Below are 13,270 nucleotides of genomic sequence, written 5' to 3'. Positions count from 1 at the left end.
TATTGTGTCCCTGCTCAGGGACTGAGATCTCGGTAATGTCCTCGTGTTTCATAGTTGCCTAACTGTATCTTCCTAAGTGGATACAGAGGTGTTACTGGCACAGAGAGGCCTGACCGTGACCTTGGGGCCCAGGGGCAGGCAAGGACACTGTGTTCCACATGGTCTGCTCCCAGCCCAGTCCTGGGACGTGGCGTTGGGAGGGTCTGAGCAGGAGTGACCTCAGCCACGCATTGTGCTGGGACTTGGTAGGTTCCCCTTGCCACGGACAGGTCTGGCTGGAACGTGGAGCAGGGCTGAGCCACCCACTGCAGGCTGAATGAACTTGACAGAGATGGATCACAGAGTGGGTGACTTAGCCCCTTGGACTCTTAACGGCAATGATAGACCCTCACACTGCCTGAGTGAGCAAGCAGGAGTATGTGTTAACTGATGGGTTCTCTGCCCTCTCTGACCCTGTGTTTTTTTTGTTGTTGTTTTGTTACTCCCCACCCAAGGGTATTTTTTCCATTTGTTTTTAGAGAAAGAGAGAGGGAGAGAGGGAAGAAGGGAGGGAGGGGAGAGAGAAAAACTTCATTGTGAGAGAGACACTGATTGGTTGCCTCCCGCACGCACCCCGTGGGCCCAGGTATTGAACCTGCAACCATGTGTGTGTCCTGGACCGGGAATCAAACCTTGGACCCTTGGGTGCACAGGCTGACGCTCTAACCACTGCTCAGGGCTAACCATGTATTTTCAGGTGAAGGTCTAGAGAGGTGCTATCACGGGAAGAAGCCAGCCTTGGGGTCAGCTTTGGCCCCATCCTTGATAACGACAGTGGGCCTTGGCTCGGTACCTTGGTCTCTGAGCCTATTTCCCATCTATTTAGTGAAGGTGGTGACGGCCCCTAGATCTCAGGGGGATCATACACATAAAGTAGTTAGCACCGGACAGTGAGTCACAGTCGTTACAAATTTGCTAAAGGCCAAGCGCTCTTACCAGTACTTGTGTTATCTAGTTTACTTTTCACTACACTGTTAGGTTACCCCCATGTAGAGACGCAGAGGGGAGTCGCACAGAGCGGGGCACACCATCCTCTGGTGCCCGGCACTCGGGCGTGTCCGTCACCCTGGCTGTCATCCGGGCAGCTGCACAATGTCCTGGACTCAGGCTGGAGCACCTCCAGGAGGTGTCCTGGCTGGGCCTCGGCAGTGCCCCCTGGTGGCTGATTTTTCCTTTCGGCTATCACACCAAAAATTGCCTAGAAGAAAGCTGTTTTTTTGTTTTGTTTTGTTTTTAATTTTATAGATTTTTCATAGAGAGAAAGAGAGAGGGATAAAGAGCCAGAAAATCGATGAAAGAGAATCATCGACCAGCTGCCTCCTGCACACCCCCTTCTGGGGATGTGCCCGAAACCAAGGTACATGCCCCTTGACCGGAATCGAACCCCAGACCTTTCAGTCCACAGGCCGACGTTCTATCCACTGAGCCAAACCGGTTTTGGCAAGCTGTTTTTCCACTTGTGTTTGATGACCAGCAAATTCAGCACGCGGGAGCGGGTTAGAAGCATAGACCCAGTCTGGCACTTCCCCCCATGGCCTTGAACGTGTGAGCACAGCAGAGACATGGCCCAGGTTTTGGAACCAGCTTTCTTTGTGACTTCAAACCGGCTTTCCCGCATTTCCCCCAGTCACGCTGCTCCGCTCCTTTCCCTCCTGAGAAGCCTTGGCTTCGGCACCTCCTCGGAGGGGTGCTCACCCCTGCCTTCTGCCTGGTGCCTTCGGTGGCTGCAATCCAGAGGTTAATCTCCGCCTCCTCAGAGTGGTCCGTGGGGCGTGGGATGGCTTGTTGCCGACTGGCCAGAGTAAAAGGCCTCTTCCCACAGAGTTTAGTTCCAACCACCAGGGGCTTAGGTCTGGGGGAAAGTGTAAATAGCAGCATTTAACAGCAAGCCCGGATTGCAGGTGCTGATCTGCAACAGACTCTCAAACATTTCATAATGGGGTGCTTGCATGATGACAGTAGCAGCCCCGTTTTTGCCTGATGGAGTATATCTTTGTGATGTGAAAACCCAGCAGATAGAATTTTTGGCACAAAATTAGAAAGTGCCCTTTCATCAAGTTGCTGAGCTGTTCTCATGCCTCGCTCTTCCTGGACGCCGTGGGGTGTGGAGAGGGAATCTTGGGGCATACGAGCGCAGGTTTGGGCTCAGTGCGCCTGGTTCGAATGTCGGCTCTGCCACTGAGGAATGGTGTCACTAGAAACCAGTCCGCTGGGTTTCCTTGTGTGTGATGGGGGATAGCAAGGTCCCCTTTGCCTAGTTCTTAACAAAGTATTAAATCTATGAAAAAGCATGTGGCACTGTCCCTGGCAGCCAATGAGGGCTTAATACATGGTGGCTGCCTTCTCTTTATACCGACTGCCCTCACTCAGACCTAACAACCTCTCGTGTGGCTGGTGGTTAGTGCGAGCATCCTCACTGGGATGCCCCTCAGCTCTTGGTCTCTGTTTCTCTCCCATTTCCACTGCCTCAGGGACAGGACCCTCACCAGCTCCATCCCTTTGGTGGCACTTCTCGCCCTCGCCATTGCTTAGATGCAGTTCCCGCATTTACCTTCCCACACAAAGGCCCCCTTGGGCAGAGGCCACCTCCCCTCCCTCTGCCTGAGTCCCGGGTGCTCAGTCAGTGCCTCGTCCAGGGGTTCCCATTCACATACCCGGTCTCCCAGCCAGGGCATCTGGGCCGAGGGTCGGTGGCCAGCTTTTGCAGCCATCCTGCAACCTTCAGTTAATCTTTCTGAGCGTGTCTCTCCACTCTAAGATGAGTATGAAAATCATACATGTTCACGTGTGCGCTACATTAAAGGGCACAGAAAGCACCTGGTCTGTGGTTTTGCCTACTATTCGCTGCACTCGTTAATGAGACTCCGATGTTTCGTGGAAATGACATCTCTCAGATGGACGTGCTCCTGGGACAGAGGGTCCATCCAGATGAAAACTGTGCAGCTCAGGTCTGGGATGGCGCCCTGATTGCCTGGCCTTCTGCTGGATATAGCAATCTTATAATTATCTGGCTCCTGCTGACAGACATTTAATAGAAAAGCTGTATAAGAGGAAAACTATTAGGACTTCTAATTAGTCAGAGCCTTCTATTCATCTTCATAGCGAGAAAAAAGATTTACGGCCCCTCAGTCTCATTTATCTTGATTAAAAGACAAATAATGTGTGATCTATGTAGCTGACGGTGGCCAGTGCAGCGTGCATGTGGGGCGTGTGTGTGTGTGTGTGTGTGTGTGTGTGTGGCTGGCTGCCAGTTTCATGGCGTTTCCGGTGATGCCTGGTGACCCGAGGGGAGTGGTTAGACTTCCTTGGATAACAGAGCGAATTGGAGAGGTTAGTGAGTCGTCCCCCTTGCCAGGCTGAGCCTGCTGAGCCCCACTGGTTTCTGCTGCATTGAGCCCTGGGGCAGCTCCTGGGCACCCATGGCCTTAGCCTGGGTGGTACAGATGAGCACTTTTCAGGGGGAAAAGGAGGACTGTTAACATGGAAGCATGGTTTTGATGATCTGAGGTCAGCTGTGTCTGCTAACATGCTGTGGCTTGTCCCTTGCGGAGAAAAATAGCTTCAAAGCGAACATGTCTTTTTCTTATTTTGAACCAGAGTCCATGTGCTCACCATACCTTTATTAGGAATGTACAGTTCTCAACTGTCATTGTCCTCCACCTCTGACACTGTTAACGAGGACACTCTGCCCTTGCAAACAGGAATGTCTCATTCGGCAATGAACCGGAGACAAAGGCTGGGGTCTGCATCCGGGAGCGTTTGAGGGGCGAGCTCCATGCCATCTCTCATTTTGCCTCTCGTCTGAAGATGAGCTTAGATTACTCTTTTAGAGACTCTTCAATTCTGTACATAATAAACCCCTTTTCCAACACAAGCTAATGCATTTGCCATTTGATCATTATTTTGGAGTTTGCTTACTTCTGAACATTTTAAGTGAACTGATCAGATAATGTGGGGAACATTATTTTTTTTAAAAAACTGTGCATTCTGCTAAATATTCTGGGGAAGCGTCTTGGCTCTGCTTGCTTCGTTAATGCCGGTTACATCATCACGGAGCTATAGATTTCTTGGGCGTGCAGCGTGATTGCATATTCATGAGCAGCTTCAACCCTGAAATATTGGTAAATACCTTGGCAATTTTTTCGTAAGGTGGCCCATTAAAACGATCGGGTCTTTAATTGTTCGCGCGGAAAGGATGTGCGCTTACAGAGCGGCACCTGTTTGGCGGGGAGCGCGTCTCCGTGCTAAGCAGTTTGGATCGCGAACACACAAATCACCTTCCTTACACGAAGTCTAAGAGATGCTATTTTCCGCGTAAGAATGATTCAAGTTTGAAAATGTCAATAGATGCAGAAAGCCACCCTGGAGCTTTGCTCTCTCTCGGAGGAAAGGAGAGGAGGAATGACACAGTCAATGTTAGCTGTCACCCGATGAAGGGGAATCAGATTGTCAGGCCTGGATCTCTAACTTTTCTTGCCAAAGTAGGACCTCATTTACACATACAGATCTTCATACCCTTTGCTAAGAAAAGCATCTGTGGCAGTTTAGATGTTTGTGCGTTTGCCAAAGATCTTTCACTCTGAATAAAGTAAATGTCATGTCTGTTGTTTATCTCAAATTCAGCGGAGTCTCTTTTAAAGGAAATATTGGTGGGGGAGGGGAGAGGTTGGGGCGCTCCGGTTAGGGGGGCGTGGCTGTCTCTCGGGGGGCCCTGGAGCATCGGCTGGGATCTGGGTGGAGCAGCGTGAGGCCCACGTGGGTCGGGAACCGCGAGAGCACCCTCGTGGAGTGACAGCATAACACATTGGAACGGGGCGTCTTCCTGAATCCATACCTAGGCTGCCGGCACCAGAAAAACTCCCGTTACTTTCAGCCAGACTGATTACTTGGCATCATGCGGACACAGCTGTCTTAAACTAAAATCTGGAATACTTAGCATAGATGGCGTTGAACCCCAAGGCGGCTTGTACGTGGCATCTCTCAGTAATAGCGTGTATAGATCGCTGAGCCTGCGGAGATTGCAGCTAGAATTTAATCGCTCCAACTTCAAGCTGGGCCCCATTGAATGGCAATTTTAAAAAGCCAACAAGGTTGTGATAAAATGTCCTTGACACATAGGTGCCTTCGATGAGATCAGATTTTTTAGTTAAGACTATGTGGCAGTCTGACTAGGTAAATTGCCTTGAATATAAACACAGAGGTAGTTTTTATGATGTACCTTTTCTAAAAACCACGTTTAGCCATAAACATTCAAAACCGTAATGAGACCCTAACGTAAAGGGAATCCCGTGCTCGTCTCGAGGACGTCTGTTTCCGGTGACACGTGGTGTCACTCCTCCCGAGAAGCACGCCTTTGTCCCCTTCCCGGCGCTGCTTGTTCTGCGAGACACACCGTGTGACTGCGTGTCCTTCTGTCCCCAGATGACATGGAGGCCATCCCGGTGAAACAGTTTGTGAAACACGTCGGGGAGCTCTATTCCAACAACCAGCACGGCTTCTCCGAGGACTTTGAGGTATGTCTCAGGGTGAAGTGTCCAGGGACCCAGTTCCCACTGGACAGGGGTTTCTGTAAACCTGAAACGAATGGGCTTCAAGCATAACCACAAGGAAAGCGGAGGTTGGGTATCGTTTTTCCTTTTTTCCCCCTTACACTTCTCATTTTAACAGGCATTCTTGTCTGAATAAACATTAGGTGTCACATGTCCCCAGCACACACTTCCGTGAAAGAACAGGCTGAGAGGTGGAGAGGCGAACTCTGGCTCTGTCTTCACTTTAATCCTAAGTGGGCTGCAGCCACCACGAGGACAGGACTCATCATTTCCATCCCGTCCCTCCCTCCCTGCCCCTTCCCAGGGGCGGCACGTCCAGGGAGCGCAGCTGTGACGGGACCTGCAGGTTTGGAATCAGGGTGGCGATGCTGGCTACGCCCGCAGAGAGCTGTGCCACCCTTGGGCCAGTCACTGCCTCTCAGATCCCAGCATCCTCATTTCTAAAATGGCCCCAGTGTCACCGACATCCTCACGTTGGGGAACATGAGTGATGAACTTCCTCTTTGAAAGGGCCGGGGTCACGGCGAGGGAGGCCTGCGTAGGCTGATGCCCCCCGGACGAGGCCTCCTGGGCGGGGAGACGGGCCAGCCGCCGCCTGGCTCCCAGCGCGGGGCACGGGAAGGAAGGTAGCGTGCGGCTCGCAGCCGCCTGCCAGCTCCGGGGTCCCTGCCAGTTCACAGTGACAGGGTGGCGATGGGAGCGATTAAACAGACGAGACTGCCCTTTTCCCCACCGAGGCGCCGTGCTAGGCACATCCCTGGCAGCAGGAGCCACGCTGCCGAGGCCAAGTGCTCCCGGCGGCTCAGCTGTCTCCTGGCATTCTGGACACGTCAGTTCCTCCCTCTGTCTCGTCTCCACTTGGAAACGGAACGACGACGACGGTGAGGATGCTAACCTGCCGGCCTCCTGTCAGAAATGGGCACTAGGGTCAGACGAAGAGACGGAAGGCAAGCCCTGTGACCTTCTCTTGGACCGCACGGCTGGGAGGGGTGGCGATTCGCGTGGACGAGGAGCCAGAGCAAGAGGCCCAGAGCCCGTCTCTGCAGATTCCGATCCGAAGGCCATCCCCTGGCCGTGACAGCGACAGCTCCGGTGAAAGAAGGCCTTGCTCTTAGCGTCCGTCTGGTCTGCTATGTTTTCTGAGCTGGTATCAAAGCAGAGGTGGTAGAGAGGTTTCACCCCGCCCCGCCCTGGGTTTCATGGAACAAATAAAAACACTTCAAGTATGTAATGTGACACCCCCCCAAAAACTGAGCCGCCTCAGTTGCAGAGAGCGTGGTTTTAAAGTTAGACGCTTTGTATTCATGAGGACAGCGACTGTGTGTGGTGTTCGAGTGATTTAGTTCAATTGACTGCTGGCCGGATGACTGAGCCAGAATATGGAGGCGTTTAACAATGTTGATGGTATTCAGGACAAACATTTATCCTCCGGAGGACAGAATCTGATCAGGATGATCAAATGCAACTCCGGCTTCTCAATTATTTATGATTTGAGACCCCAGTGCTATTCATCACAGCTGGTTTCGACACCATTTAATTATTCAAAACAATCAGCTACACCTCTGTGAACTTGATGGGACTTAAAATGGCTTTGCTGCAGCCCCAGAACCATGCCTGTTATCAAATCCGGGGCATCTGCACCCTATTTCTAGCCTAAAAAAAAGAGGCGGAGGCCAGCAGCTTTTGGAGCCTGTGTTGAACTTTAGAGTTAAATCTTAGGAGCAGATCGTGAGGGAGGGAGAGGGGGCAAAGAGGGAAGGAGGGGTCAGGTGTTGTTCTGCTGGTGTCATTTCACAGTCTGACTGGTTTGAAAGGTTGAAAACCAGAGCTGCTCAGAACAGGAGGATCTCCTTCCTTCTCAAGAGAACAGAAAGGGAGCCAGGCGAAGGGGAATGAGACAGAGCACGAGACCTCAGGGATGCACTGCCGGCTTCTAACGCAGGGGCGATGGGCAGTATTTAAACCCAGTAATAGCATTGCTTTTGGCCGGCCCTGATGAAAAGGAAAACTGGTAGCAGGCCGTGGAAGGAGGTGCTTAGGAACGGGAAATCGTAATGGGCTATACAAGGAAGGCCAGGAAAGGAGATCGTGTGTGATTTTAAAAACACAACACAAACCCTCATCATGGTAAGGGAGCAGTCGCCTCACCCCGGATCGCCAGGTCTTCTCACGGGGAGTGACGGCCAGCCGGTGCCTCGCTCTTCGGGACCAGCCAGGAGGGGGCTGCTTCACTGTCCCCATTTTCAGAGGAGGAACAATGACCCAGAGAACACGGAATCTTCGGGAGGCTTCGTTTGAAATGACAGCCATAGGGGTTAAGTCCCGGGCTTTCTGAAGCGAGCCCGCAGGCTGAAGTAACATCTGAATAAAGCCCTGACATCAAAGAACTAACCTTAAGAGTATAGAGAAATACCACCTGCCAGTGGGTATTTGGCCATTGAGAATAGAACAGCTCCTGTAACAGGGACGGGTGCCTGGTAATCTCCGCCACAATATGAAGCACAAGGGGGAGTTAAAGAGCGGCCCTGCCCTCAAGTTCAATGTGCTGGGTGCGGGCCGGCGTGTACACCGTGAAGGCAGAGGGCCAAGCAACCTAAGTGCTCACACAGACACAGCGTCCGGAAGAACGGATCCCTGTGGAATGATTGGGCATTTCACCGAAAGTGCTATTTGCCCCATCTTGTTAAAAAATCATAGACAGCAGTGGGAGAAAAAATGTGGCGAGTAGCTGTTACATTCTCAGAACTGTGCTGCTTGGGGGGGGAATGAGAAAAACGGCTCACTGGTCATTCTGGTGATGCTGAAAGCCAGCTTTCTGTCTCGTTGGGTAAATTTTCGAGCCAGTGAGAGGCTGGCCACGTTATACCTCTGGCGGCTTTTGGCGTCACTGGACATAACATCAATCATTGTCTCGGTGGGCGGTCAGTGACTCTGTTCCCTTGGCTGCCTGAGCCGGCTTCAGCCTCGGTCTCCCGGGCCCCACCGTCCTCATCCAGGGGCCCCCTCGGGCGCAGTGCTCGCGTGACCCTTCATTAAGGGGAGCTCGGGCCCTGGGGTGGACAGGATTAATAGGCGGGGGCAGGAGAGTGCAGGATGAGGCCGGAGGCCCAGGACCCTTGACCAGATCCTCGGGGGCATCGCCTCGGTGACAATTAGCTCCAGCTGAGCCCCATGTGGGCCCGTTGCTCATCTCGAACCCAGAGAACAAAGCCGTGTCCACCTGAGTCCCTGCGCAGAGGGACCGGCGGCCCAGTCACTTGATGTGAGACGCGGAGTGCATGTGGCCGGGCCATCGGGGGGACGGGGGTGATGCGGGCAGACCGCCACCCGCAGGGCAAGACCCTGTAGAGTTTCCTCAGCCTCAGGGACAAAATGCCAGTTTGGATTCTAAAGGTCCTGAAGAAAGGCATTTTTAAAGCCTTATTTTGAAGAAAACCATGGATGACTAAGTTAAGGTTCATACAAAAGGGTAAGACAAGAGTGAGCCAGTTCCACAAATGGCGTAGAAGAGGTCATTTTATCTTACGGTGACGCTCACAGACGGGCTGGCTTTCTGGAGCCGTGAGGCCCGCTCTTCCTTAGACATCGGGGTGGCGGGGGCAGAGGGCGGCATGGGGAGCTAGAGACGAGGGAAGTGGCAGGAAGCCAAGCACAGGAATCAGAGGGCACAGAGCTAACACCGTCTGGGAACGGGAAGGGGGTTGGTGAGGGGCAGGAGGGACCCTGAGAGGCTGGTTAGGAAAGTGGCACCCCCCCGCCCCCCTCCCCCCAGGCTTCTGAGGGGAGGATGCAGCGTCAGGGCAGCGTTGGAAGGAAATCGTGGGCAGCAGCCTGTGCCCTGAGTGGAGTGCAGGCGGGACGCTGCAGCGTGACCAGCAGCTGGCTGACACCGGCCCCGAGAACGGTACATGCTCGGTCTCACCCCGGCCAGGGGGCCCGGACACTCTCCTCGGCCTGCTTGTGACGCTGAGGCAGCCGAGAGAGGTCCAGGTATATTTTCGTCCAGTTATTTGTTCCAATTGTGCCTCCGACGGCAGGACAGCAGGTCCCCACGCAGAGGGGGGTGATGCTGCTTCACCTCCCAGGAATCCTGAGACCATCAGCTCTTAGTGTGTTTGTTCAATTTTGAAGTTCCACCGTATTTTAAATCTCTTGTCTTCTGTGGCTGTGTGCCTCTTAGTGCTAAGGATGTCGTCTTGAGAATTCCAGCTTTGCTGTGTAGACAGTAAAATACTTACAAGCTCAAATCCTAAACTTTTTGTGAGAGGGCTAAGTAGGTAGCTTTCCTACACACACACTCCATCCGCCACTGTCACCTGGAAGGTTTCAGCACCTGTTAAAACCACACTGACTTTGGAATGCAAATTCTGACGGGGAAAACCGCTCTCGGAGATCAGACAGTGTTATCATCTGAGTGAGCCAGGCAGCACTGCAAGGAATTACAGATGACATCACTATTAACAAGACAAAATCACAAGGCCTCAGGCAAACGCCCCAGTTTCTAATAAAATCAGATCTAACATGTTTATGACTATTCTTTGTTTTCTGTCATCCACATAATTGGAAAAGTGAAACAGAGGCAACGGATCCGAATGGAGGGTTTCAGACAACGACGAATCTGATTGGCCATATCAGATGGCTGCTGTAAGCAGCACAGACAGCTGCTCCCAAGCAGGGTCGGTCAATTGCATTACGTTATATTAGAGGCTCAACCGCGGTCCATGGCTGGGGTGGTCAGGCTTACACAGTGAGGGGAAAACACCAGCAAACGAAGCACTGGAAGCTGGGGTCTCTTAGCACCCTGTGTCAGCAGCTCAGCCCTGCAGAGGCACACGCCAGCCCATGACCTTCCAAACCCAGAAGCAAAGGTGTCACGTGGTTTAGGGATCTGTGCATAGACGGAAATCATGTTTTCCGGAAGACTGATTCATTTTCAAAGGCTCTCTGCCCTGATACTGTTCGGAAGAGTATCTCCCTGGACTTTCTAGGCCATTCTGAAGGCCCAGCTAACCAGATGCGCAGAGTGGGCGAACATCGCTGTGCTCTTGTCTATGTTGAGACCTCAGACTCCTCGCTCTGTGCCCAACACTTTACCTCGTTTTAGGGAAAAGAGCCGAAGGCAGCCTCTTTAAACCAGTATTTGGCAAGCCATAGGTTATAAACCACTAGAATAGGAATTATCAGATTTTATCACACTTAATAAGAATAAGAAAAGAGCCAAAACCGGTTTGGCTCAGTGGATAGCAGCCTGCAGCCTGAAAGGTCCCAGGTTTGATTCCAGTCAAGGGCATGTACATTAGTTGCGGGCAAATCCCCAATGGCGATGTGCAGGAGGCAGCTGGTTGATGATTCTCTCTCATTGATGTTTCTAGCTCGCTCTCCCTCTCCTTTCCTTTCTGTAAAAGAAAAATCAATATATATATATATATATATATATATATATATATATATATATATATATTTTTTTTTTTTTTTTTTTTTTTTTTTTTTAAATAAGAGTAAGAAAAGGGTAAGCATTGTCATGAAACACAGGGAGGAGTGTGTTGAATTCTTTTTTTAATGGACAACTGGGAGGGCCCACAGTTATGAAAAATTCCGTTTACAGCATCTCAGAACCAGGAGCCGTGAGTGTGGTCTCTCGCACTAGATGGCGCCCCTTTGCTTGTCCACTGGCGCTGCTTTGACTAAAGTGGGTTCCTCCTCGGAGCAGGGAGGCCTCGTCACCGGAAGTCCTCTGTGAGCGTGCAAGGCATGTGTGCGTGCTGCCCGCCGTAAACACTGGAAAACATTTACAATCGCCCTGCAGCTCCTCCGTGACAGGAAGTCTGTGTGCTTCTAAACGCTATTACAGCGCCGTGTGGAAACCGCCTCCTGCTGATCTGGCCTCTGTGCTCCTCGCTGCCAAGGACCTTCCCTCACTAGCTGGCTCCAGCACTTGCTTGGGGTGGAAGCGTAACAGTGTAGAAGAACTTGGCTTTTCAGCACTCTGGTTTAGGCTCGTGGGTGATGTTTAGACCCATGGCACAGCTAGCCAAGGAGAATGGCTGTTTCTGCTGTTTTTCTAAAGAAGGATGGTTTAAATAATATTAGAGTTCGCAAATAATTACCAGAGACATATATTTGAGCCAGATATGACGACTGGGCTATATGTCAGTGTCATTTCAGAACTGAGCCATTATAATCCATTTGCAATCTGAAAGTTATAAAATGAGGCTATGTAGACCTGACCAGGTAGCTCAGTTAGTTAGACCATCGTCCCAATACGCCAAGGTTGTGTGTTTGATCCCTGGTCAGGGCACATCCAAGAAGCTACTAATGAATGTATAAATAAGTGAAACAAATCAATTCTTTCTCTCTCCCCCTCTCCTTTCTCTCCCTATCCTTTTCCTTCCCTCCTCCTACCCTTTCCTCCCCCATCTCTCAAATAAATAATTTTAAATGAGACTATATAATTGATAAGCATATTGCAACTCATGGTGGAGCTTTATACGTTTGCCTGGGAAATGCTGGCTCATTCTTTAGGGCCCGTGAATGACCTCCCGCCTGACATTCCTCCGTGTTCCGACCCTAATTTTGTCAGGTCTCTCTTCTGTTAATCACGCTGGACTATCATCTTTTTGCATGGTTTTCTCCCCCGTGAGACTGTGACAAATTTAAAAAGAGATACTCTTTTGTAAGTCTAGGACAACTTACAAAAATGTATTAAAGGAGATGATTGATGAGTTAATAAAGAATGAAATCCTTTTATCTTGTTCACAAGATATGAATGCCTACCTTTGTTAGGAACTGATTATTTCTGAAGTTGTTTGGGGAGGTGGCAGTGACAGTGCCTAGGGACTGAGAGAATGCTTTGTGCTTGTTGCTCAATGTGTCTAAAACCCTGAAATCTTGTGCTTTCTTCACTAGGAAGTCCAACGCTGTACGGCTGACATGAACATCACCGCAGAACATTCCAATCATCCCGACAACAAGCACAAAAACAGATACATCAACATTTTAGCATGTGAGTGATCCACTTCCAGCTCCCTTCAACTGCAAGGAGACTAAATCTTCATGCCGGGTATAAGCTGAAAGCCAGGCAGTCAGAATCAGGGTGCCAGCAAAGAACTACCCTGTTATCTGTCCTTCACCGCCTTCAACGGGACCCGGGAAGAGATGGGGACATTTTCTGCCCCCTTAGTCTTCCATTAAGCTGTAGGATCTCTTTCATTAATCTTAATAATAAGATGATTAAAAGGAAATGTTCTGAGCTTCACTGTTTTCACATGTGATTCCATGTGTGAAACCAAAAATTGTCGCTATCTTGACATTGTTTTAACCAGTTAGAGCCAAATCTTTTAATACAAATAAAAATTCTGAAATTGAATCAAGTAAGTTGACTTGCAAAGCCGTCTTTCTAAGACTAGGCGATTGGTCTCTGCCCTAAGGTGTGAGCCTCCAGTCCTCGTGACCCATGTGTTTAGTCCTATCCAACGTATTTCCGGGGTCAAGAGTATCCTGAAGATCCCAGACTCAAATAAGTGTTCTTTTTTTTTTTTTTTTAATATATTTTTATTGATTTCAAAAAGGGAGAGGGAGATAGAAACATCAGTGCTGAGAGAGAATCATTGATCAGCTGCCTCCTGCATGGCCCCCACTGGACATTGAGCCTGCAATTCGGCATGTGCCCTTGACTGGAATCA

General features: G+C 50.6%; 1 protein-coding gene across 3 annotated transcripts in view; it reads left to right on the top strand.

Annotated features, from left to right (window-relative positions):
• Positions 1-13,270, top strand: part of PTPRG (protein tyrosine phosphatase receptor type G) — a 643,070-nt gene that overhangs the window by 596,615 nt on the left and 33,185 nt on the right. For all 3 annotated transcript variants that reach the window (XM_036430671.2, XM_036430672.2, XM_036430670.2), the window contains 2 exons: positions 5,461-5,552; positions 12,495-12,591. In XM_036430671.2, coding sequence (XP_036286564.1) covers positions 5,461-5,552; positions 12,495-12,591 — 189 coding nt within the window. The remainder of the gene's footprint in view (positions 1-5,460; positions 5,553-12,494; positions 12,592-13,270) is intronic.

The sequence above is a fragment of the Pipistrellus kuhlii genome, unplaced genomic scaffold (assembly GCF_014108245.1).
Source record: "Pipistrellus kuhlii isolate mPipKuh1 unplaced genomic scaffold, mPipKuh1.p scaffold_m20_p_11, whole genome shotgun sequence".
Classification (NCBI taxonomy): domain Eukaryota; kingdom Metazoa; phylum Chordata; class Mammalia; order Chiroptera; family Vespertilionidae; genus Pipistrellus; species Pipistrellus kuhlii.
Note: the sequence above shows the minus strand (reverse complement) of the source record. Positions and strands in the feature narration are given on the sequence as shown.